The sequence below is a fragment of the Cetorhinus maximus genome, chromosome 25 (assembly GCF_964194155.1).
Source record: "Cetorhinus maximus chromosome 25, sCetMax3.hap1.1, whole genome shotgun sequence".
Classification (NCBI taxonomy): Eukaryota; Metazoa; Chordata; class Chondrichthyes; order Lamniformes; family Cetorhinidae; genus Cetorhinus; species Cetorhinus maximus.
Window position 1 is genome coordinate 2,440,893 of NC_135903.1, and position 26,891 is coordinate 2,467,783.

The 26,891-nt window shown below is 44.7% G+C and overlaps 1 protein-coding gene across 1 annotated transcript in view; it reads left to right on the plus strand.

Annotated features, from left to right (window-relative positions):
* Positions 1–26,891, plus strand: part of znf385c (zinc finger protein 385C) — a 212,168-nt gene that overhangs the window by 148,480 nt on the left and 36,797 nt on the right. Inside the window, exon 4 of the mRNA XM_078529267.1 lies at positions 20,894–21,053. Within this exon, the coding sequence (XP_078385393.1) occupies positions 20,894–21,053 (160 nt within the window). The remainder of the gene's footprint in view (positions 1–20,893; positions 21,054–26,891) is intronic.

The following is a 26,891-nucleotide window of genomic DNA, read 5'->3' on the forward strand; positions in this document are numbered from 1 at the left end:
CCAGAGGTCTCTCAGCCATGGTTCCTTATCCGAGGGGACCATAACACTGGCTCCACATCCAATTTTAAGTTGGTGAGGTGACCACTAGAGATATCCGCATTCCAAAAAGAGATACTTGACTTCACCCAATAAGCACAGTTGGGTCTCTTCCAGGTGTGGTGTCTCCATGTCATGGATTGTCCTGGGATCCTCCGCCTGTCTGTGTGTCTTAGTTTTGCATAGTTTTCCAAAATGGTTGCAGCTGAAAACTGCACTGAGATTGCTGGACATTGCTCTTGTCTGTCAGGTCATTTGGCTCCACAGCATTGATATGATCGCCCACTCTCTTGTGGTCCTCCTTGGCCTGGAGTCTCTGTGCCACTTTGTTGTTTTACTAGCTGGACAAATGGGGTCTCTCTGTACCATGACTTGCTTCCACCACATAAAATGGATCTGTTAACAGATTTCAAACTGCCTGACTATTTGGATGGCCTTTTCCGGAGTCAGATCTCCCTTGGCCTGTAGTGTGTCTGAAAGGGCATCGTCAGCCACTCCGATAACAATTCTGTCCCTTATGAGTTCTGACTTAAGGCCACCATAGTCACAGCCTTCATCGTCTCTCTATAATTCATTTATAAAAGAATCAATCGGTTTTCCAGGCTGTTAGACATGTTCGTTGAATACGCTCCCTCTAAAATCTTGTTGCTTCTTAGATTAAAATATGTATCGAATAATTTTAGAACTTCACCAAATTTATCTGAGAATGTGTTTACTCCTTGCCTTGCAATAATTTCGTTAGCTTTCAGACCTACTGAATGAAGTCGTGTATTCACTTGCTTAGCATCTGTCTTTTTATCTAATCCTGAAGCTATCATGTATCTTAAGAATTTTTTCCACCAAAGTCCCCTATTTTGTGTTTGGTCCGGCCCTTGAGTTGGTCCATGTTGGTCTGTTAATGTTGATTTGTTCATAGTTGCTTTAAAGTTCAGGATAGCACAGCTTTAAATGCTGTGCAGGTTTTAAAGATGGCGCCACAGTAACCGTTTTCCAAGATCCTTCCCGTGTGTGTCAGGTTTTGGAGAGCTGCTGTGGTCCTGACCTCTTTGTCTTTAGTTTTTTGTAGTGATTTGTTAAATCAGTGATTTGGGGCCTTCTCTGCGATACTGGAGGATTTTCGGGCGTCTTACAATCAATTCCCAGCTTTGGCTGCGGTTTTTAACCTTCCGCCTTTTTTTCTTGCAACGAGTTTGGCCACCACATGAATAGCCCCGATTCGGAACCCGTCCAGCCATGGTGATTTCGGAAACTGGCTGCTCTGGCTTTGTTTTTTTACAACACTGAAGCTTCTTAAGCTAGTCCTGGCTTAAAACTAAATGTTTTGCTCACCACCACCGCTAGCTCCTTTGACTCTGCGCTCTGTGGGCATTCACAATAGCCCTCCTCGAGATCCCGTGGAGCCCTCAACTGCACAATTTTTTCGTCTGCCTTTCTGCTTCCAATGGAGCTTCTTTCAGGCAATCGCCCTCTGTGCCTTCACTTCAACGCTTTCAATTAGGTCAGAATTCTTCCCCTTTAGTTTTCCAGCATTTTCTGCTCCGGCTTCTCCGAGGTTGTGTGTTTTTCCATTCGCTGCCACCATGTTGTATGTTGGATGTTCAGTAGGTCTCATGAAGATATTCTAAGTCTTGTTTGGTTGAACATTAACTTTTTATTGATAACACATAACTATGTACATATATACAGGGTATAGTACAAGCTATGAGCTAACTCCATGCTTCCTTCTACACAGGTCTCTATCCAGTCCACAACTGACTCTAGTCTCAGGTCATGTGTCTCTTTACATCACACTGTAGGCAGTACTATTTCCAGTCCCACATTAACCCTTGCTATGCCAGATACCCTTATACTACACATATCTGAAAGACTGAACCTTTGAGAGTTCTTAATTTCTGGGATCATCCAGCTGAACCACAGAGTCTTTTCCAGTCCTATCCTTTTCTGTGATTTTGTGATGACATATCAGCAACTGGGACACATCAGAGTTACTGAGATTAACCTACTTCCTGCCCTTACAAGCAAAGAAGGTTCTTCAGGGAAAATATGATGAGGAATTTCCTCAGAGCTCACGTAACTTGGCCGGAAATGCACCAGAAGCCCCAGCCCAAGCAGAGAATTTAAAGAGGAGGCTGTGGCCCCATTCTTGGCTTACAATTTGTGGGAAAACCCGCCTTCATGCCACCAGGTTGTCCCACAGCCGTTTAATGGCCACTGGCCTGTTAATTGTCTTGGTGTGGAACTTTTGTCCCCATCAGGGAGGAAATCCTGCCTCTGAGAGTTGCCGGCCAATCAAATGGGAGCAGTTGCCATTGCTGGGACTATACGCGGTCCCCAACGAAAAGGAGCCTGTAAGAGGAGCCAGATACTGTCAGGGGGCGTGAGAGTCCCTTGTGTTGTCTCACTTCGGTTCAGAGCTGTACCCTGGATGTAACAGACATGAGTGCCTCAATACCAAGCAGCGTATGAAAACAACAATATTTATTAGACAACTATTAAACTATTATTGATGATAAAGGAAAATGAAAGAAAGATAATTTTATTTAAAAAAGGAAGAAAAAGGTGTATATATATAATATATATATATAATATATATTAACAGAAAGGAAGAAAAACAACTTTACATACATACTATATTACAAATATATATAAGTACAAACCATGTTACAAATGTTAACCTCAAATTGGTCTGTTCAAGACAGCTCCCCAAATTGGTGAAATTCTCCTTGGTTCCTACATCACCAAGTCTCTGAATGACCTTGCACGGGTGGCCACTCCGATGAGTCACTCCGTCGACAGCCCTCCCTCCTCTAGTCTTGAGCGGTTGACTAATCCACTCCGGCTGCAGCAGCAAATCCTGGAAGCAGCGTTGCTTTAAGCCAAATTTCTGGCTCCATTCCAGCCTTTCAAAGCTTTAATCAGACGTTCTCAAAATAAGGATCTGGAAAACATGAGTCCTTATCCATTCTCCCTGCAGGCACTGCAAGGCTTCACGAACGTCACAATATTCAAGTTGTTTACGTAGCTTTTGATGGTGCCTCCCATCTGCCATCAATCAGATTGTATGTCTATCAATCAAACTCCATCTCCTGATTCCACTCCATGTCTAAGGCTATTCATTGTCCTGGCTTACAAGGATCATCAAATGCAGTAAGAAAAATAACTTCTGATGAACAAAAGACAACTTTTAATCCAGCTTGAAAAGGGGAAACAAAGATGTCGGTCAAATACCGGCTGTGAATGGCCAGGATGGAAAAAGAGGTCTTGAGGAAAATACATCTACAGTTAATAATATCACTACTGATTACTATTGATTAATTATTTGACTTAATCGAAGCACAATCACACTTAATTTTAAGTCAAGGTCTACAAAGTAACTTTAAATATTCAATACGGGCTTAAAATCAAGAGCAAAGCAGAAATAAAATGCAAAAATACAAAATTGCAAAAATTAGTGGCTGCAGGCCTCAGGCTTACAACACCCAGGTAAGTCTAGGGTTTTACCAGGCCCAGGCAAGTGGGTTGGGGGGGAGCCAGGACTGGCAGGGCAGGGGAAGGAGCATGTGGTGGGGGAATAGGGTGAACTACCTTGGAAGGGGAGCATAAATTGGGCACCTGATGTGCAAACAGAACCTCCCTCCCAGCCCCTCCAACCAGCAACAAAGCCACAGATAAAGCCTGGGGCCATGCCTTGACATGGCAAGGCCCAAGGTTTTACCTGTGTCCTGGGCACCTGCTGGTAAAAAAGCAACAGCGGTTGGAGGAAGCCTTAAATGGCCGATTGATTGAGATAAGGTTCTTAATTGGCCCTTGGGTGAGCGGGCTGCCTGATGCCTCACCCACTGTTGGTGAAATACCAGCAGCAATGGGTGGGTGACGGCCTGTCGCCATAGCAATGGCACTTAATTTTACCCCTCTCCCGCCAGCCAGCCCACTCCTGGAGGAGGGGAGTGTAAAATTCCACCCTTAAGCGTGTAGTTATAGCGCTATTACAAGTTGATGCAAAGCAGTTTGTGTATATGTTATCAGGGAATTGACAGTGCAGGGTGAATACTGCTACTTGACTTCTTGACGTACATATCTTACAAAATTTTCATTCTCCGTGCCTGCAATTTTCGAACTGTGACAGACAGCAAGCTAGCATGCCCTCCTAGAACACACAAAGGAACAATGCAAGAGAATGATTAGCCCTGTACCTCAGGAGACTAGAGGATGCACTGAAGTGTGAGACCATCTCACATGGGCTTGAGTTCGCACCAAGTGCAGAGAAACTCCCAGCGAAGTAACGTTTAAGATTCACGTTGCAGCAGAGAGCAGGTAACAAAGTGAAGACCAGCAATAGTAAGAGCAGCAATCACCTCACTGAGAGTAGCAGCAGTTCCTTAATATCTACATCCCTCTTTTCACCGCTTTTTATTTTATTTCTTGATGAACTTCTTTTGTGGGATGTAAGTATTTTCTGTTTATCTCCTCGCCTTACAAAGTTCCTTTTATTTTACGGGTAATCTGTTCTTTGGCTTCTTCAGCTTTCTGTCTTATTTGTTTTGGCAACTTAATTTTCTTATTACATTATCCTATATTGCAACAGTGACTACACCGCAGAAGTACTTCACTGGCTGTAAAACACTTTGGGATGTCGGTTAGTTGTGAAGTTGCTGTATAAATGCAAATCTTTTTCTTTTTTACTGGCTTTCGACCAGCTTTCCTCCCAGCAGCGAACACTTAACGGCCTATATCTGACCTTCTAACTTTTCAAATAATCCTCTTAACCTGTCCTTTCAAATCATCTTATCTGGAATGCATTTGGCTTAAGCAGTGTTTTAGCCCATCACCCTGTAACTCAGTTTTATAGGGACTGCAACAGCTTCCTGGGTATTGAAAGGAAGTTTGACATCTTCACGATAGTAAATACTCTCTCTCACATGAATGACATTCCAATGGGCAACACCCGCATTTAGGAGGGGTGAATATTGTGGCTGGACAATTGAACACAGACGTTTCAGGACTGTGAAGATTGGAGATTTGTAAAGATTCATGGAAGAGCAGCAACTTAAATAGCAAATTTGAATTTGAATCCAGCCCATGGATCATTAAAACCGAAGCTGAGATACAAAGAACAAAAGGAACATTCTACACCTGCATTCCCAGGACCTTGGGTTTTCTGCTGATTTATTTGTACGGTAAGTTTCAAAACTATCACAGAAAAATTATATAGGAATTACTCATCTATAAAAAAATCAACTTGCATTTATATAGCACCTTTAACATAGCAAAGCATCACAAGGTACCTCACAGGAGGATTATCAAACAAAATTTGACACCAAGCCACATTAGGAGATATTAGGACAGGTGACCAAAAACTTCGTCAAAGTGGTTGTCATTTTTATAATGATAAGGCATCAATCATTCATAAAGGTTTGGGTAAATACTTTGTGGGTTCATTCATTGAGACTAGGCACATGAGAACATTTATACAAAGATATAAAGCTTGAAGATATCATCAACAACTATGTGTGCTGTGCTCTGCTCAAAAACAAAAGTGAAATTAAAACTGGGTCGCATGACACTCTTCCCTTCTAGTGATGTCATGCTGCAATCCCTTAAAGGCATATTACAAATGTGGTAGGTCTTTAGGAGCATCCTAAAGGAGGAGAGATGGAGAGAGGTTTAGGGAGGGAATTTTAGAGTTTAGGGCCCAGACAACTGAAGGTACACCCTCCAATGGTGGAGTGATGTCAGTCAGATATGCACAAGAGGCCAGAATTGAAATCTCAGAGGGTTGTAGGGCTGGAGGAAGTTACAGATGTAGGCCAGGATTTTCCGGCCGTCGGGCGGGCTCGATGGGAACGAGCAGGAGTGGCCACAAAATGGACCACCGCCCACGATTGGGCCCGCCCACAATTTCACGCTGGCTGGCCAATTAACAGCCGGCCAGTGTGAATCGTGCGCTGCAGCGCTCAGCGCTGCCGGGTGGAGGCGGGAGGAGGGCGAGCGCAGAAGTTGGCGGGTTGCGCGCAGTAAAAGCTCCCTGAGGCACAGAGGGAGCTGACGATTTTTAAAATAAAAAATAAAGAAATTAGAAATGGTAAAAACATGTTCCCTTATGTGGCTCTGTCACATGAGCAGGGACATGCAAGAGATGAGTTTGAGAAGTTTTTAATTCTTTTTTAAACGCCGGTCAAAACCTCATTCCCGCCCATGGATGAGGTTTCGCCAAAAATGCTTGGCCTTTTCGCCCACCTGCCAACCGAGTGGCTGGAAGGGCAGCGAAAAATTTCAATCAATTAGTTCATGAAGGGCCTTAATAGGCCTCTTAATTGTCAGCGGGCACGCTGCTGACTGAAATATCGCGCCAGTGCGCGATGGCCTCAGGACACTCGCCCAATGCCATTTTATGCCCGTTCGGGTTGGGTGCATGCCCGCACAACAAGCCAAATGTTCTGCCCAAAGGGAGGGGTGAGACCATGGAGAAAGCTGAAAACAAGGAGAAACATTTTGAAATCAAGGCATTGCCAAACCGTGAGTCAATTTAGGTCAGTGAGCGCAGACCTCGTGCTCTGTCCCACACCCTGGTTTTGTAGAACCTTACAGCATTCTGGGGACATGCTAACATTCCAACTGACCTCTTAATGCTGATTTCAGCAACAAAATCAAATTTAGCCTGAAATCAAATCAAGATTAGCCTCAAATGCTGAGACTAATAGTCCAATTTACTTCGGTTTAATCATTGAGAATCATAATCAGGCTTTTGAATCTAAACACCATTGGGACCTTTCTTAATTAATGATCCTCGTTATCTGTTAAGGTTTATCACTCCCCATGGAAGAATTTTTCTGTGGAATGCAGGATTTGACAACTTAGGACGAGTTTAATAAAATCATAGGAACACAGTACAGGATGCAAATTACCGGATAAATAACATTTTATGCACTTTAAAATCTTGTGCCTCTGTGTGATGACTGTTCAGTCCCTTATCCCGACTCTGTGGAATTTCCCTCTGGGAAACCCAAGGATTCCGGCACATATAAAAACCATCATTTCAGTGACGTAAAGCGACATGAGCTGCGCGGAAGGGGAAAGTAACCAAAACCCTCCAGAGGCTTTTTTTAAATTCTTTCATGGGATGCGGGCGTCACTGGCAAGGCCAGGATTTGTTGCCCATCCCTAATTGCCCTTGAACTAAGTGGCTTACTTGGCCATTTCAGAGAGCAGTTAAAAGTTACCCACATTGCTGTGGGTCTGGAGTCACAAGTAGACCAGACCAGGTAAGGATGGCAGATTTCCTTCCTGAAAGGACATTAGTGCACCAGACAAATTTTTAACAACAATTGACAGTAGTTGTCATGGTGACCATTACTGAGACGAACGTTATATTCCAGATTTATTAATTGATTTTTTTAAAATTCCACCAACTGCTCTGGGTGGGGTTTGAACCTGTCTCCCCAGAGCATTAGCCTGAGCTTCTGAGTTACTAGTCCAGTGACGTTAACACCACCCCATCATCTCCCCTCAAAATTGGGCCAAGGCCTCCCCCATAGTGACTCTGGAGAACTACCTAGCATTTAAGTGTGTAGTCTGCTTGCTTCCAGTTCAGTGCGACATCGATTTCTTCATCGTGCTCCCTTTGAAATTGGAAATAGTTGCCAAGTGGGGAATAATTCCCATCCTGCCACTCCGTGGTCCGATACCAACAGTGCTTGTACACTTATAAAATTATCAATAACCTGTTGTTGGAAAATTAACAGCTTGGCTTTTCATTTATGTGTAAATGATACCACGGGACTGGATTTTCATGTGGCCCCTGCTGCTTCTAGACTGGCTAGTGCCTCAGGAAAAGGCTGCTGCAATCTCCCGGCTCTAGCTCTGGTTAAAATTACATCGTGGTCTTATTGACCCCGATTGATATATGAGGCTATGCCCTGCTTAAGTGGTCAGCACATCCGCCTGCAGGTTAACATCGTAAGCAGTCAAGAATGGTCAGGATCTGAGTAATTAAGTAAATTGCTCTTTTTGACTGCCCACACTAGCCTGGCATCCGCAGGTCAGGCAGGATTAAAATCTGACCCCAGTATTGATCTGAATAGTTAATCACTGTAGGAAATGGCAAATTGCTGCGGCTAAAACCTTGAGGACGTCAACCATTTAAAGTCTATTATCCTGATTCAATCTGTCCTTAATTGACCAGTACAATACATTCAAACACACAAAAAATCCTCAATTATTTTATTGGATTGCCTGACCACCACCTGGAAAGAGGTATTTACAGCCAATTGTTGAAGGTGGTATTTCTCATCACCATCCATTTCACACACGCACACACACCAAATATAAAATGTATAAATTAAAATGCAATAATGCTGTAACATCCCCAGTCCATTGAAATAAATCTAACAGTGTAACAGTTGGTGATGATGATCATTGTGTTAATCGCTATTATTCTTAATTCCTTCCGTGCAAGGCTCTATTAGCTCAAAAGAAAGAATTCAGTTGATCCTAACCCACAGCAGGACTGAGGTGGGGTTCGGGAGAGGGGCAGTGTGGGTGATATTTAGAATCTTACCACCCTATTCCTGCTGTAGTTGCGCTGGCTGCTATCTTCACTGCACACTGCAGTTTAGTGGCTGAGATGCCTCACGAATGTATGAATCTTATAGCCTAATTAGGACCCCAAAGTGATTGGGTAGCGGCCCGTGTAAAAACCTCATGGAAATGGGCTTCTGGCACGAGGAGGTCATGGGGCACAGCGGGTCAGTTTGGAAACCTCTCCCCAGCGAGCAGTGGAGGCTAGGTCATTGAATATATTCAAGGCTGTATTGGACAGATTTTGGATTGGCAAGGGAGTCAAGTGTTATGGAGCGAGGGGTGGGGGTGCAGTGCGCTGGCAGCAAAGTGGAGTTAAGGCCACAATCAGATCAGCCATGATCTTGCTGAATGATGGAGCAGGCTGAAGGGGCCGAATAGCCTACTCCTGTTCATATTTCTTACGTTGTTATGTTCTAAGCTCCGGGTTCGGGTCCCACGCCAGGACTTGATGGCCAAGGACGGTATATTCATAACGCGGGCAAACAGGTTGCATACCAACCTGCTAATCCTTCGAGTACACACCAGTGGCAGGTGGTAAGAATGGGAGAGACTTCTGGTCAGCCATGTGATGGAAGGAACATTGGAGCCTCTACCATTGCTATCCATGTGCATGTGGTAACATGCGTATAACAGTGCATGTTGCCACAGAAACTCAGGCTCCCTAAGTGAACTGCAACACAGCATCACAGCTGTTTAGGACCACTAAGCTGGAAGCACTCAGATCGTAGGGATATCTGTGCACATATTCGATATCCAAGAGATATCAGCTTGGAGAGTGCTTGTTTCTGTATTTTTCTGCCCTATTCTAATGAAGCTCTCTCAGCTTATCACGGGTGCCATTTTTAGTGCCATTGTTTTGGATGGCGAGGCAGCGGGAGGAAGAGAGACAGCAGCATAGCCTGGACATCCAGGATGAACATCGAGTGGGTCTGTTATAGCAGACAACAGGTGAGCGGGTGGGGTCACAGGTTAGGCTTGTAAGAGACCTTACCCAGCCCAAAGGGTCTGTAGACCAGGCGTCACTTTCCTGGGTGTTAATGAGGAACATTGCATCACGGGCTGCAATTCACGAGGCAGGTCGTTGTTGATCTTTGCAGCCTACAGCAACAGGACTTTGCTCCATCAGTTCCTTCCAGGGGCATAATCGACATCTCCCAGTCTGTAGTGTGCAGCAGCTTCTGGCATGTCACTACAACAACAGCAGCTTATATTTATATAGCACCTTTAACGTAATGAAGCATCCCAAGGTGCTTCACAGGAGCGTTACTAAACCAAGTAAGACATCGAGCCGCATAAGGAGATATTAAGTCAGATGACCAGAAGCTTGGTCAAAGAGTTTCTTTGGAGGAAAGTGGGGTAGAGATGCAGAGAAAGTCTTTCTATCCCTCAATCAACATCACAAAAACAGATTATCTGGTCATTATCACATTGTTATCCACATTCATAGTAAAATACATGTTTGCAGAATATGGATGTTAATATGCGATACCAATACAACCAAAGCAGAAAAAGAGGTGGGGGGGCCGGAATTCCAGAGCTTGGAGCCTTGGCAACTGAAGGCATGGGCACCGATTGTGGAGCGGTAATCATTGGCAGTGCACAAGAGGCCAGAATTAGAGCAGCGCATGTCCTTCGAAAGGTTCTGGAGCTGAGGTCCTGGCTGTTTCTTTCCAGTCACTCGATCTGAAATGGCAGCCAACATGCTGTCTTGTTTATAGAGATGGTCTTCTTACTAGGTTGGCTGAGCATCATTTCCATACAATGACACAAGGACCAATACCAGGTGTCAACCCTGCATCATTTACATACAATTTAAAGAACTTTTCGAGGCAAGAGGTTTCCAGCCATTGCAAGGGAGGCACGGGAAATGGATATCAAAGGCAAAAAACATGGGTGGGTGCTGGAGACCAGGCCTTCTAAATCTCCACACCTTTAAACTCACCAAAACACCCAGAACAGTGGCCGGAATTTTCCAGCCCCCCCCCACCACCCCTCAGCGGACTTCCCCACGGCGGGACCAGTGAGCCATTGAAATATCCACTCACATCGGTGGGAATGGAAGATCCCGCCGTGTGAGGGGCTGGAAAATTTCCCCCCCGTGCTTCTGAGGCCTTTTCCCAACGCGGCCCCCATTTTAATGCCTCAGACTTTGTGTGACCCCAGGATGAAAATTGGGAAGGGAGGGATGTTGAGGAGGGTGGGGTGGGGATTGCCTTTGGAGTGGTGGGGGAGCCGTGGTTAGACAGTTGTGCACCGGGGGGAGGGGGATTGAGAAATGTTCAGTGGTAAACTGGGAGGGGTTTGAGAGTTATTCAACAGGAGGAGGGAGGCCAATATTTGTTGACCAGTGGTGGGGGTTTTAAAACTATTGGAGATTTGCCCTGAAAAAAAGGCAAAGACCCATCTTTTTACAGGCTGTGATTCAGCAATCAGGCCCCAGCAAACAAGCGATTAAGTCGCACACGCCCACCAATAGAAAAAAAACACGAGCGTTTAAAGAAGCCAGCTCCACGGAGCTGATTCAGAGGTCGCGCACTCAAAATCTTGTCCCGCAACCCTACTGGGGGTCGCGACCTACAGTTTGAGGACCCCTGACCTAGAACTGGCTGACACAGGGCCTTAGGGAGAAAAGAAACAACCACAATATCCCTATGAACTCACATATCTCAGACAGGATAAATTACTGTTCTGTGAATTTACGACCCTGTCATCAAATCTGTACTTCCACGGGAGCACCTGTGACATTCCATCCCTATATATCTTTGTTATCAATGGCCTTCCTCCCTGTGCAGACTCGTATTCTGCCTGTTTACCATCATGGAAACAAGAGGGAGATGTACCTTGTTTATATATTATACAGAATAATGGATCATGATGGGATGAATCACAGGCCAGTAATTCATTTTGTGTAATATGTTCAAATTTCACTTTTGATCTAATTTGCATCCTGGATTTACATCCAACTTACTATTGTTGTGATGGAAGACACCAGTGATGCAGTGGGATGACAAACCATATTTCATGGCCGTACTAGTTGACAGGGTTAACCATCACTATGTGGCTGCATTTATTCTGTGTGCTGACGCTGAGTCTGCAACGCAATGCTTGCTGAAGGGGATGATTTGGCTCCCGAAGGTGTTCACTGATCTAATTTGGACTCACGGCCATCATTCTACCCAAATACCTCTCTAGTTTGTAAAGAAACGAAATGCAGCAGTCAAAAGGTATTCAATAATGTCTTAGATGGACTGCATCATTAATGATGATGGTGCCACTGACCTGTAGCTGAGCAGATGAAGATAGGATACAGTGATAAATCTTTTATTAGACGAATATATAGCTGTGCTTGTTGATCCAGACACCAATTTTTCCATAAAGTTAATTTTTTCCTTTTATCTCTTATGTTTGTGTTTGACAAGCCTCATTTTATTTTGCGTAAGTATATTAGTGGAAGAAAATAAATACATTTTTAATGTACATATTAGGACCAAAGAAGCCCAGTCAGTGTTTGAGTACGACCCCAAATTGTCTGGTATGCATTTTCAAACTTTTGCAGTTCTCTGTCAAATTTAAGTAATACTTTTGTGTTTAACGTGTTATTTTTGGACTGTACAATCAGTTTTGTATCTTCACATTTTATGCTTGCTCCCATGTGAAGCACAGTTATGCATATAAATCACATAAAGAGCGAGCACCGATGTGATAAAATATGTCATTTCAGATATTACTTATGCATCAGCAGTCCATTGTGTGCTTTTGGTTAGTATTCAGTGCTGAGTCTGAAAACATTTTTCAAGAGCAGCACTGGTCAGTTTGGTACCAGATGTCCTTATCGCTGTTTGCAGTGCACTGTGTTTATAATTACGGTATCAGTCATGTTTTGTGCATGCTGAATTTTTAAACAACACGTTGCCTCGGTAAGATTTATTGAGAAGATGAAGCTGAGATTTTCTGAATGACCATCCATTTTTAATATGCATTACCAGAACACAAATCAATACTGCAGCATATCCGCGATATGTAAAATATGATGTTGGGTAGAATTTATATGAGGTATTATCAACATTATGCAGATGGGCAAGCCCTCAGTGCTGGGTGCTTTTCCATTAAATCTCATTCCAAACATGCTTTGAAACTTGAGAGCAGTCAGGTTTGTGATGCAACAGACCAGGGCAAAACTAAATAAGCAAACCTGAAATCAAGGTAAAATTCATATAACTATTGAATAACAGTGCAGTCAACAAAATAAGATAGCGTTTTCATTCAACTTATTCTTATTCATGAGTCATGGCATCTTCCAGGATGGTGACCAGAGAACAGTGGAAACCCAATTAATTTCACAAGTTATAGAGGGAACTGGCATACTTCCATGTGTAGGAATTGGAACTCAAGTCGGAGGTCCTCAAGTCGGAGGTCCTCAAGTGGAGGATTCTGTGATGTATCTCACTGACGCTAACAAGGTAAATTCTCACTCATGCTAACAAGGTAAATTCTCACTCATGCTAGCAAGGTAAATTCTCATTCACAATAGCCAGGTAAATTCTCACTCACACTAGCCAGGTAAATTCTCACTCACAATAACAAGGTAAATTCTCATTCACAATAACAAGGTAAATTCTCACTCACAATAACAAGGTAAATTCTCATTCACAATGACAAGGTAAATTCCCATTCACAATAACAAGGTAAATTCTCATTCACAATAACAAGGTAAATTCTCACTCACAATAACAAGGTAAATTCTCATTCACAATAACAAGGTAAATTCTCACTCACAATAACAAGGTAAATTCTCACTCACTTAAGGTAAAATACTGTGGATGCTGGAAATCTGAAATAAAAACAGAAAATGCTGGGAAAACTCAGCAGCTCTGACAGCATCTGCGGCTCTGAAGAAGGGTCATATGGACTCGAAACATTAACTCTGTTTCTCTGTCCACAGATGCTGTCAGACCTGCTGAGTTTTTCCAGTATTTCCTGTTTCCATTCCAAATTCTCACTCACTCTAGCCAAGTAAATTCTCACTCACACTCTGATGGGCCCCACCCCCTGGTCTGACACAAGGAGGCTGCTCCCATTGAGCTGGTGGCCTCTATGCTTGGCAGACACCACTCCACCACCAGCAAACTGGCGGAGAGGCTTCAAGATCACCACTAACTTGGGCCTTAACAATGCAAATTAGTTGGCCACCTCCAGGGAGTGGGAAGTCAATCCATTTCCCAGCCTGTTCCTGGGAAAGTTTCCTGGCAGCAGGGATGCATCAGGGAGCTGTCCCGGGGTGGTTCCCGCTATTCTGCTGGATCCTTCCCACCCCCAAGTCTGCCACGACGTGGTCAGGAAAATTCAGCCCAACGTCTCGCTCACACAAGCTGGATAAATGTTTCCAAGATCACCACTCTGTTCCAATAGAGGTTGCTCGTCTGAGACTGAGACTAATGCGCATTGTTAGAACAGAGTAAGATGGAGCTTAACTCAGTCCTTGGTGATACTGTAACTGCACTGAGAGTATTTAATGCTGGAGTGAGATCAAACATGATAAAGCACTCTGTATGACTTCACATTCTGCATCTTGTTTTATTTGTTCCCATCCTAGTCATAGAATGAGCCCAGGTGCTCCCTCCTCTGACTCTGGATTAATATTTGTAATCAGCACCCTTCAATCCACACTCAGTGGCCAATTATAAACTCCCCGAACCTCTGCTCTCTGAAATTCTCATCATTTCACCACCCGTCCCTGCTTTCAAATGTTTCCTTAAGTAAAAATGTACCATCAAAGTAACTGAAATTAGAATCTACCAGCAGCATAAAATAGGCTGGTAGCAAATCGCCAGCCAAGTTTTCACCCGATCTTCTATCCACTGAAGTCGACTGAGCAATAGCCCAAACTTGTTGTTGGATACTTGTTTCCTGGTCTCACTTGGTTTGGAATTTAAAATCTTGGCAATATTTCCAAGTCATTGGAAAATTAAACACTGGTGGGATGAAAAATCAGCTTCTGATTCACTACCAGCCTGTTTCACCCTGCTGGTGAGACCAGTTTCACCTCCTCTATCCACCCGCACCTCCCCCCAACCCAAGTTCAATGCCTACTAAAAAAAAGACTTATTTTTTTACATGAAGAGTCCTTTATAAATGTTAAATGATAGCTGTTTCCAGCTGTAATGCTCTTTATCTTGATGAGCATCAGAAAAAAGCAAAGATGGTTTTCCCCTTACTGTTGGAACACTCAGATTCGCCATAAAGAAAGATATGATCAGTTGCCTAAAACTGATTTGACATATCGCCGCCACCTGTAATAAATTGTAATGAAGCAAGTAATACAGGTTATTTGGGCAAGTGAGGCCGGAAATGAAGTCATTCATTGCCCCAAGGGACTTGAATTTCCGGCCACTAGTTGCTGCAGATTGGCAACTGTTTATTTTGAGAGCTTCCTCTTGTAATCTCAGTTATTCTGTAGAGCTGTGCAAGGTATAAGTATGGCAGCGGAAGAAAACAAACAAGATGTTCAAATGGCTCTGAATCCTTTGTCACTGATTTTAAAAAGGGCAGTAATGGACTGGGGAGAAAGAGGACATTGTCCCTGTGGAATGTCCCACATTGGGTACATTTTTTGCAAGAAGGTGCTTGAGTTTCTGAAAGAATCCTTTGAGGGTGTGCTGTGTAACCTCAGGGTATCCGTCTAATTTGAGTCCAGATCAAAGCGAGTTTGCTGATAGCTCAGCACTGTATTTCATCTTCCTGCTTTAGGGTTTGAGTGAGATATTGCATGTCAACAAATAGGAACAGCTTATTTATGGAGCAAAAAGAACAAAGGAGTTAAATTGAACTCTGCAGAGGTACCAGTGAAATAGATATCCCTCAACAAGACTTGAGAACTCTAGGCTTGTAATTAGCTTCCTGTACTTAACAATACGTTTGTCCTTTGTCTCAACCTGTGATATGGGAATAGATTCATAATAATTTTCAATGAAGTACTTCTAAAAAAAGAATACCCTCTATAAAACTGCCTTTTAGCAAGGTAGCACTTGTTCTGATCTTGGTCCGTTTGATCCAACAACACAGATAGATTAGGCAACTGTGCTCACGCTACCTTTGGTTTTCCCTTCAGCTTTTGATACCACGTAACCATTCAAGCTTATTGAGAAATTGAAAAACCTTGATGTCAATCCCACTTTGGATCAGTAATTTCCTCCACAACAGGATCCAACAGGTGTTAGTCTCCGGGATTTACTCGGAGTCTACATTAACAAATACTGGATCTCCTCAGGGCTGTGTCCTTTCACCTTTGCTCTTCATCCTTTACACAATCAGAGCATGATGATATAACAATCCTGAAGTTTGCTGATGATACAGGGCTTGTGGGCCTCAAAAAATAACGACGTAAACTATAAGGACTTAGTGGTGAAATTTGTAAAATGGTGTGATAATAATTCTCTTAAACTGAACAAAAACAAGATGAAAGAACTATTTATAGACTTTAGGAAAAAGCTGGTTAATGATATTGTTCCTGTGAGGATTCATGATGTGGACATTGAAATAGTTACTAACTACAAGTATCTAAGTGTCAGAGTAAATGATCAGTTGAATTGGAGGGAACAGTGTGCAGATGTGGTAGCCATGGGGCATTCACAATCATACTATCTCAGAAAATTAAAAATCTTTCGAGTAGATCCTAGAATCATGAAATTCTTCTAAATGTAATTGAGAATGTTATCCTTTTTGGATGTCTCTCCTAGAATAGTGGTCTTAGGAAAGCAGACTCTGTAAGGGGACAGAGACTATTAAACCATGCAGGAAGGGTGTTTGATGAGCAGATCTTCCTTGACTAAATCCTGCTCTTGAAGAATTTTGACAAAAGTGAGGAGTGTATTAATGGTGGATGCATTCAGGGAAAAGGCTACAATCCCTCAGATGTAGGATAAATTGGTTCTTGAACTCATTTATGCCCTTCTCTGTAAGAACTTTTAACAGGATTTTGATGTAAGGACGAGGATATGTACTCAGGATGGGACCATAGTCTGATTATTTTAATGCATTGGAATAGTTTTACTACATTTTAATTAAAGTTATACCTCTGTGGTAGGGTAATTTTCTTTCTTTTTATTGTTATTATTCACTCATAAATAATTTTTGAATGAATGAGCAATGTACCCAAAATGAATTTCCTAATGGACAATTAAGTGAAATTGAATTGAATTAAATTGACTTAATTATTTATCTATTAAGTACTATAGAACCAATTGAATTCAGAATGTTTTGAGTTCCAGAGGAATCCATTACCATGTGGAGAAAAACATTTACTGTGTGTCTGCTCTCAGTGTTATTCCGGGAAATGTATTGGTGGTGTGGGAAATTTTTGTATTTAAACATTGTAAAACACTGAGTAATGCTTTGTTTTATATTCATTCCTGGGATGTGAATGTTGTTGACATGGCCAGCTCTTTTTGCCACAACCCCAGTTGCCCTTAACGAGGTGGTGGTAAGCCACCCTCTTGAACCACTGCAGTCCATGTGGTGTGGGTACAGCAACAGTAATGTTAGGGAGGGAGTTCCAAGGTTTTGACCCAGCAACAGTGAAGGAACAGGGATATTGTCCCAAGTCAGGATGGTGAGTGACTTGGAGGGGAACTTGCAGGTGGTGGTGTTCCCATGTTTCTGCTGCCAGTGATCTTTTAGGCGGTAGAGGTCTTGGGGTTGGAAGGAGCTGTTGAAGGAGCCTTGCCGATTTGTGGAACAATTAGACAATGGATTTTGTCTTTGAAACTTGGCTTGTCCCTGTGGACAGCATTTTAAGTTGAATGAGAGAGCGAAGGACTGATGGTCACGGGCCCTGACGCTGTAAGTAATATAGAGTGAGCAGTGTTGTAGAGTGCTGGATACCATTCAGTAGGTCTTAATGAAGTCTTCGTAGTCTTAAGTAGGTTAACAATATGTATTTATTAACTACAAGAACTATATACATATACACAGTGAAGAGAGAGGTGTCAGCTGTGGCTCAGTTCATAGCACCCTCGCCTTTGAATCAGAAGGTTGTGGGTTCATGTCCCACTCCCGGAAACCAAGAACTGTGAATGTACTCGAAAGAGTTACAATCTGTGACTGTTGATAACTTGAAAGAGTTACACAGTGAAGAGTTCAAGCTGGGAGCTGTCTCCGTGCTTGCTTGTGTACATGGCTCTGTCCAACACTAGACTAACCCCTAGGTGTGGGTCATGTGCTCTCTTAAATCACTGTGTGGGTGGTACTGTACTCAGTCCCATGTTAACCCTAAATGTGCCAGACTCTTATACTATACCTTCCCCCATGTCTTTATCCAATATATGGTTATACTAGTTTAGCCCATGTATTTACACCATTATTACTACCTCATTTCCCCCTTCAAGTCTCTAAATTCATAGGTTGAGGCAGTCTGATGGCCTTATAACACCTTCATATCTCATTCGCACTACTGTAAGGGGAGTGACAGTCTCTGTCGTTGCATATAAACTCTTGATTTGGAAGTTGTTCTGGTATCTGGGTATTTTTTAATCCTCTTTTTCCATTCCTTGGTATTGAACGGCTCTTTGTCGATTCAGCAGGTGTGGTGATAGTTGTTGTTCCATCCCGTTTCTTGTGTGATGGATGAACATTGTGCTCGTCTCCATGTCGTTTTTTTACTCTTCGTTTGTGATGGAGGATGGCCATTCCTGTTCTGAGGATGTGGACTTTTAGGACACTCACCTTTGCGTTTGGCTGTGTGGTGGGCTGTCAGCAATGGACGGCTGCTACTTGGTTCCATTATCGTCTGCCGGCCGGGAGTTACAGCATTTACTCGATGGTCGTCGTGTTGACCTCATCAACAATCATCGGAGTCAGAAGTTGAGGCTCTTCTGGTTGTTGGTTGCTCTCTTATCTATCCTCCACTGGAGGCGTCATGGTAACTATCTGGGTGGTTAGCTGGTCTGACCAATGAGGGCTTTCCAGCACCTGTAACGAAAATGGACAAAACTGCTCTGCAAAGAGAGAAGACAGTTCAGAGCTGAAGGCCCAGTCAGGATATTCTCCCTTGTTTGAGCCCTCTGTATAATTTGCAGTTCTGTATAATTTATGACAGTGGTTGTCTTGACAACTTCTGCTGTTTTGAGGAGACTCGGGGCTACACAGGCACCTGAGAGGGAAAGGCTGGTTATGGATAATGTACATCAGCTCGAAGATTTGTTTGCCTCCATACCTTAGTGGTTCCAGAATCAAGCCTATGACTGGAAGCCTGATTCCTCCAGGATCAGAGAGTGGTGTGTCTGTTGTTCGAAGCCTGAGGTCTCTCAGCCATGGCTCTCTGCCTGACAGGACTGTAACACTGGCTCCCGTGTCCAATTTAAAGTTTGTGAGATGGTCATTAACAGAAATGTCCACATTCCAAAATGAAAATACTGGATCTTTGACCTCACTCAAGGAGCATACTGTGTGTCCTCTTGGTCTGTGGTCTCGACCTCATGAATCACCTTTGAGTCTCCTGTGTGTTTAGATCTTTTGGCCTTGCACAGTTTGCCAAAGTGTCCAATCTGTTACATTGAAAGCATTAGGCTGAAATTGCAGAACATTGATCTCGCCTGTAGGGGCGCTTGTCTCCACAGCGCTGGCATGGTCGCTGTACTGGTCGGTTAGGGTATTGCTTCCCTTGGCCTGGAGTGGCCCTGTTTCTATTTAACTAACTGGACTGTGGGATTTCCTTTGTTCCACGGTTTACTTTCTCTTGTTAAAACGGATCTGTGCTGCACACAGAGTTCCGACTGTCTAATAATCTGGACGGTTTTCACAAGGATTTGATCTTTCCTCCCTTGCAGCATGTCTGAGAGTGTGTTGTCCGCTACTCCTGCAAGCACCAATTAAAGCAGTGTGTTGTTCCTCTCCGCAGACGCTGCCAGACCTGCTGAGTTTTTCCGGGTATTTTTGTTTTTGTTGTGTGTTAACTTGTTCAGTTTCTGTCTTTATATCCAGACCTGAAGCAATCATGTATCTAAGGAATCTTTTTCTGTAAATTCCCCAATTAAGTGATTGATCTGGGACTTGGATAAGTCCAAATTGATCTGGAAGAGTGAATTTTTGATCCATGGTTAAAAAATTTTAAAGTGTAGGTTCAGCTTTAAGAAGTTGCTGAAATTCAAGATGGCGCCGCCATTTGTTTGAAGACGAAGGGTTTTCCCACATATCCCAGCCCTGGTGGGCTCCCCCTGTAATGGTGCTTGTGCTCAGCGCTGGAAAAGTTTTAATCAGTGGCTGCTCGGATCGACTAGCTGCAGATTTCTCCCTTTCAGTGCGAAGCTTTCGGGTGGCAGATGCGCTGAATCCTGGCCTTTGCTGGTCTTTAAAGTTGATTCTTTAGTCGCGATTTTTACAAATTAATTGATTTCTTTTCCCTCGGAGCGAGCTCGGACGCCACATGTTCAGGCGCTGACTCAGGAATCTGGCTGGCCGCTCTGCTGTCGGAAATGGGCTTCCCCGACTTTTAAAAGACTAGTTCTGGCCAAGAACTTAATCTTTTAGCTCATTCCTGCTAGGTCCTTTGACCCTGCAACCCGTGGGTATCTAAACTGGACCTCCACGCGATCCCCGGGCTCCTGAGCGGCACAGTGGTGTTTTTTTCTGCCTTCTGCTTCTGATTGTGCTATGGAACTTCTGTCGGGAAATCTCCTTCTGTGTCTTTGCTTCAGGTGCCCTCAGTCAGGTCAGGATGCTGCTCCTTTAATTTTCCAGCTTTTGAATTTCTGCTCCAGCTTCTCCGAGATTCTGGATTTTTCCAAGAGCTGCCGCCATGTTGTAGGGCGTTGGATACCATTCGCTAGGTCTTTATGAAGTTTTTGTAGTCTGCGGTAAGTTAACTCTATGTATTTATTAACTACAAGAGCATAAACATAGTAAAGGTTCAAGCTAGAAGATGTCTCCGTGCTTGTGTACACGGCTCAGTCCAACACTGGACTGACCCCTAGGTGTGGGTCATGTGTTCTCTGATATCACTATGTGGGCAATACTGTACTCAGTTCCTCATTAACCCTATATGTGCCAGACCCTTATACCAGGGGTGGGATATGAGGGGATGAGCAGAGAAGAGGTGTGTTGACTTTTATGTGATTTTTTTTCCCCTTCCTCTAGCATATTGGTACCAACATGCTAAATTAACAATTTGAATGATGCAGCTAATTTGTACTCATCTTGAAACAAAGATTAAATGACTAAAGAAAGAATTCTGATCAGGTTATTTTGATCTTAACTGAATGGTTCATTTTTTTTTGTTTTGTAGAACCAGGCTGAGGCACACTACAAGGGTCACAAACATGCCCGAAAGCTCAAAGCACTGGAGGCCCTGAAAAATAAGCAGAAAGCTGCAGCATCCAAGGAGGAAGACATGGCACAATCCATTCACAACCCTGACGATACCATGAGTGATCCAGAGAAAACAGGTTAACCATCCCATTTCTCTTAGCGATGGCAGGCTTGATGCATCTGATAGTTTAACTCTTTTACATAATAATTGAAACTGAACAAATTGTTTAATAGAACAACCATTTCATGTTAAAACCAGCAAAATAAACTGTTAAAAAAATACACAAATACACAATGCACAATAGGCATTGGAGAGAAAGATTTACATTACAAGTGTGACTCTTCAACAGACGTTTTATTCAGTGAATTGCAACAGCGTTGAGTTCAAAGCAATGAACATTCACATTCCAATTACCAGTATCCAAATTCTCGTTTATCTGATAGAATCTTCAGCAGAGCTCAGGACCGTGACAAATTTTCTCAGGAATATAGGCATGGAAATCATTGGGGTCAGAGAGTTGTAAATAGTTTTATTTTTAAATGTTCAGCTTTCAGCTTAGATATAGGTGTCAAACCGTTGCCTCAAAACAGAGTTTTTACAGGAGGTTCTGCTTTGAATTGGAAAGCCAGCAGTGATTTGATACTTCAACTTGGTAAAACACGGAGTAATACATCTTTTTTAATTCATTCCTGGGACGTGGGCATCACTGGCAAAGCCAGCCCTTTTTGCCGCATCCTTAAGGTGGTGGTGAGCTGCTTTTTAAAACCGCTGCTGTCAACCTGGTTTAGGTACACCAATTTTCACCACCCCCACCCAACTCCAACCCCAGTCCCTTGGTCTGAAGCTCTGGCTCCCATAAAAGTTCTGCATGGAGATAGTGCTGTACATTATTTTGCACAGTTTTGGTATTTACAATAACTTTGATTCAAAACACAAGGGAGAGAATTTCCTCCCCGTCGGAGGAGCTGAGCGGGAGCGGGCGGGCACACAGCCAATTGCTGCCTGTGATCAGCTGCGCGCCGCCATTTTACATGGGCGGGCTGAGCGCTCCCTGTGTGGGCGGGGAGCGGGGTTGGGAGGCTGAGTCGGGGCCTGCGCTCTTTCGGGCGCAAGGGTGCAAAAGAGTGCAGAAATCTCCCTGAGGCACAGAGCTGCCTCAGGGAGTTTAATTTCATTGTGAAAAATTTAAAGAAAAAAAATAATTTTTCAGACATGTCCCATCATGTGAAAGTGTCACATGAGCTGGGACATGCCAGTGAATTTTAATTTAAAAATTTATTTGATTTATAAATCCTTCATGAAACCTTATCCCGCCCGTAGATGAGGTTTCATGATAAATGCGAAGGCCGCCTGGGCTCTTCGCCTGCCCCCCAACCTTAAGGGTGGATGGGCGGCTCTGTTAATCCTTTAAATTTGTTTTTAAATGGCCTTAACAGGCCTTTGACAGTTCGGCAAGCGCACAGCCAACTCCGGTGCACGCCCGCCGAACTGAAGATCGGAATGACGTGTGGTGACGCCGGGTCGCACGCCTGACGCCACCGTGCGTCGTTTTACACGTCGGCAAAAGCGGCGCCTGCCCCCACACGCTGACTCGAAGATTCTGGCCAAGAAATAGGAGCAGGAGTAGACCATTCGGCCCATCGAGCCTGTTACGCCATTCAATACAATCATGGCTGATCTTGGGCCTCAACTCCATTTTCCCACATCCCTTAATTCCCTGAGAGACCAAAAATCTGTCTATCCCAGCCTTAAATTTATTCAACAATGGAGCATCCACAACTCTCTGGGGCATAGAATGCCAAAGACTTACAACCCTCCAAGTGAAATTATTTCTCCTCATCTCAATCCTAAGTGATCGGCCCTTATGCTAAGACTGTGGCCCCATGTTTTAGATTCCCTGACCAGCAAAAACAATCTCTGTGTCTACCCTATCAAACCCCTTCAGAATTTTGTAGGTTTCAATCAATCACCTCTCATTCTTCTAAACTGCAAAGAATAGAAGCCCAATTTACTGGGCCTCTCATCATAGGACAACCCTCTCATCCCAAGGACCAATGTAATGGACCTTCACTGTAACGCCTCCAATGCAAGCAAATCCTTTCTTAAATGTGGAGACCAAAACTGCACACAATATTCCAGATATGATCTCACCAAAACCCTGTACAATTGTAGCAAGATTTCTTTATTCTTTCACTCCAATCCCCTTGCAATAAAGGCCAACATGCCATTTGCCTTCCCAATTGCTTGCTGCATCTGCATGCTAACTTTCTGAGTTCCTTGTACCTGCGCACCCAAGTCTCTTTGAACATCAACATTTACAAGTTTCTCACCTTTTAAAAAATATTCTTACAACCAAAGTGAATAACTTCACACTTCCCTACATTATTTGGGGGAGGTGGTGGCGTGGTGGTATTGTCACTGGACTAGTATTCCAGAGTCCCAGGTTAACAATCTGGGGACCTCAGTTCAAATCCCACTGCAACAGATGGTGAAATCCAAATTCAATAAAAATTAAAAGTCTAATGACCATGAAGCCATTGCTGATTGTTGAAAAAACCCATCTGGTTCACTAATGTCAATAAAGGCACTGATCCTTGCAGCACCCGACTATTCACTGCCCTGCCAGCTTGAAAAAGCCCTGTTTATGTCCACTCTCCATTAACCAATCATCTATCCTAACCTTAACCCTAACTCTAACCTTTTGTGTGGCATCTTATCGAATGCTTTTTGAACCTCTACTGGTTCCTCTATATTATAGTCGTTGCATCCTCAAAAAACTCTAATAAATTTGACGAGTAGAGTTTCCATTTAATAAAACCATGTTGACTTATTCTAATCATACTATGTTTTTTCAAGTGCATTGTTAAGAATTCATTAATAATAGATTCCAGCATTTTCCTAACCACTGATGTTAGGCTAATAGGCCAGTAGTTTACCGTTTTATCCCTCCCTGCTACTACAAGTCTCACTGGGTTCTTTTTCAGTTAAATACTTAGTGCTACAACTTTCACAGGCTACAGAAGCTTCAATGTATCAGACACTGCTTTCTAGTCTTTACTAGCAACACAACAGTGGCCCTCCAGGCTAACACTATTGCCCCAAGGCTGCCATATCATTTCCACATTGAAGCAAATTAGATTTGGGGCATATCAACATGCGAGTGTCAGTTTAGCTATCTGCTGCCAGGGTGTAGTAGAGGAAGAGGAGTGAGACCACCTCAAAATACATTAGTGGAATTTTCCGCTCCTGTTTGTGGCTTGCATCATGTCGGGCACAGGGGAGAATCCGGCGGGAGGGGCAGAACTCGGTTTCACACCGGCGTGAAATCACAGCAGGATCATCCGATGATGTCCGCCACGACTGATCGCGAATCGATGTGAACCCGATTTGCATCCCGCTAATGGGGTACAAGGTGGGGCCCGATCGGAATCATCACCCCCACGCCCGATTAACCGTTATACCAGCGGGAAAACACACCGGTCCAGAACACATCGGGACAAGCCTGGCATGCAGAAGTCGGGACTTAGCTTTAGGGCCTTGCTCACAAAGTGGACGCCCGAGGCGAAGAAGATGCTGAAGTCCTACAGCTACTGGACCCTGGAGGAACACGTGCAACTCACGGTGGGTGGATCCTCATGCTTTGGCTCTGCCGCAAAGCAGCTCTCGAAAGGTGGGAGGTCTCCATGCAGCAGCCAGAACTTCGCTGAGGCTTCGGATTTTCATAGATTTAGCCGATGTTTGGACTTGCTTTGAGACTTCAGGGTCATCGCCATGGGCTCGCACCATCCTCCAGGGTCATCGCCATGGGCTCGCACCATCCTCCAGGGTCATCGCCATGGGCTCACACCATCCTCCAGGGTCATTGCCATGGGCTCACACCATCCTCCAGGGTCATCGCCATGGGCTCGCACCATCCTCCAGGGTCATCGCCATGGGCTCGCACCATCCTCCAGGGTCATCGCCATGGGCTCACACCATCCTCCAGGGTCATTGCCATGGGCTCACACCATCCTCCAGGGTCATCGCCATGGGCTCGCACCATCCTCCAGGGTCATCGCCATGGGCTCACACCATCCTCCAGGGTCATCGCCATGGGCTCGCACCATCTTCCAGGGTCATCGCCATGGGCTCACACCATCTTCCAGGGTCATCGCCGTGGGCTCGCACCATCTTCCAGGGACATCACCACGGGCTCACACCATCTTCCAGGGTCATCGCCACAGGCTCACACCATCTTCCAGGGTCATCGCCATGGGCTCACACCATCTTCCAGGGACATCGTCATGGGCTCACACCATCTTCCAGGGTCATCGCCATGGACTCGCACCATCTTCCAGGGTCATCGCCATGGACTCGCACCATCTTCCAGGGACATCGCCATGTGCTTGCACCATCTTCCAGGGACATCGCCATGGGAAGGTACAGATGAGTGATGAAGCAGGGTTGGGGGGAGAGAAATGTATAGGTGTGAGTGGGAGAGGAAAGCACACTGGTTGGGGTGAGGTTTGGGGGGGGCGAGGGTGTTACAGTTGGGGGTGAGGTTGGGAGGGGGGAAGGTTTCGGTGGATTTGAATTTGGGAGGGGGGGCAAAGGTGTCGAGGGGTTGAAGTTGGAAGGGGAGGAAGGTGTAAGGGGGGGGAGGAAGGTGTAAGGAGGGGTGTACAGAGGGGGGAAGATGTAGGAGGAGGAAGGATTAAGGGGGGTATAAGGAGGGGAGGAAGGTATAAGGGGGGTATAAGGAGGGGAGGAAGGTGTAAGGGGGAGGGGTGGAATGTCCAGTTGAATGTGCAAGGGAGGTGTCTATGGATTCAATGTAGCATCCTAGGGAGCGAACTGAGGAGTGCGCGGTAGGATGGAAGGGTGAGTGTGAGAGGGTCAGAGGGAGCCAATAGGTTGGGAGGGTGAGGGTGCATGGGTACCGGTAGAAGGGGTGACGAGCATGGTTGGTGAGGCCATGGAGGCAAACATGGACCCTGGGGGTGGGAAGGAAGAGGGCGGGGAGGTCAATGTGGATGAGGGTGGGATTTTCAGGAAGGTAAGGAACGTGCACATTCACCTGGACATTCATGAAGGAGAAGGTTTTGGGCTGTAGGCTAATGGTGGGGAGGTTGAAGGTGATGTCAGGGGGGTCGAATGTGATGGGGGAAAGGAAATGGGTGACTGGAGGAGGGGAGGGACAGGGGAGCTTATCAAAAGCTTAACGACTACCATGCTGTGCAAATTGATAGTGATGGAGCCTCGTGTTGGACAGGCACAGGTGCTGCATGGGAGTGAGGTCAGTGGGTGGGTGAGATGCAGGTCGGCTCAGATGGACAAATGAAAGAGACTCCAACAGGCAGCATTGAAAGTGCTCAGGAGTGAGATGAAGGCTCTGCCTGTGTGGTTGAGTGTTTGCACGAGGCTCTGACCAGCCCTCCCACACACACATACTTCTCCCTCCAGATTCACTCATGGTCCGCCTAAGTGCAGCGGAACTGCTAATGGAGGGGCTGGGGGAATGCAGGGGGAGCACTCGTGAAGCCTGTAAATGAAGCTGAAAGACAACATTATGCAGTATTCAGTGAAAGTGAATATATTTTCAGATGAGAAAGTGACAACCTGTGCAACCACATGTGATCAAAATTTCTTAACTTTTCTAGACCTACACTTCTTCTAGGTGCTGCCCTGACATCCACAGCAGGGGTGAAAATAGCCTGTGCAATGATTGGCCCTGTTGCCTCTGATGACTTTGGCATGCATCCTCTGGAGAGTTGAGGCATTTAGGGCCCCAGCTCTTTGGCTGTCCTCCTGTGGGCCAGCTGCTCCCTCTGTAGTGACAGGGGACGGGTTGAGGGGGTCACAGGCAAAGGGGACTCGGAGGGAGTAGACAGTTTTTGAGATTCCTAAGCGGATGACCCAGGGGTGTCCAGCTGCCACACTTTCTCTGTACAGGTGCCCGAGGATCCTGGCCTGACTCCTTGAGGGGATGGAGCAC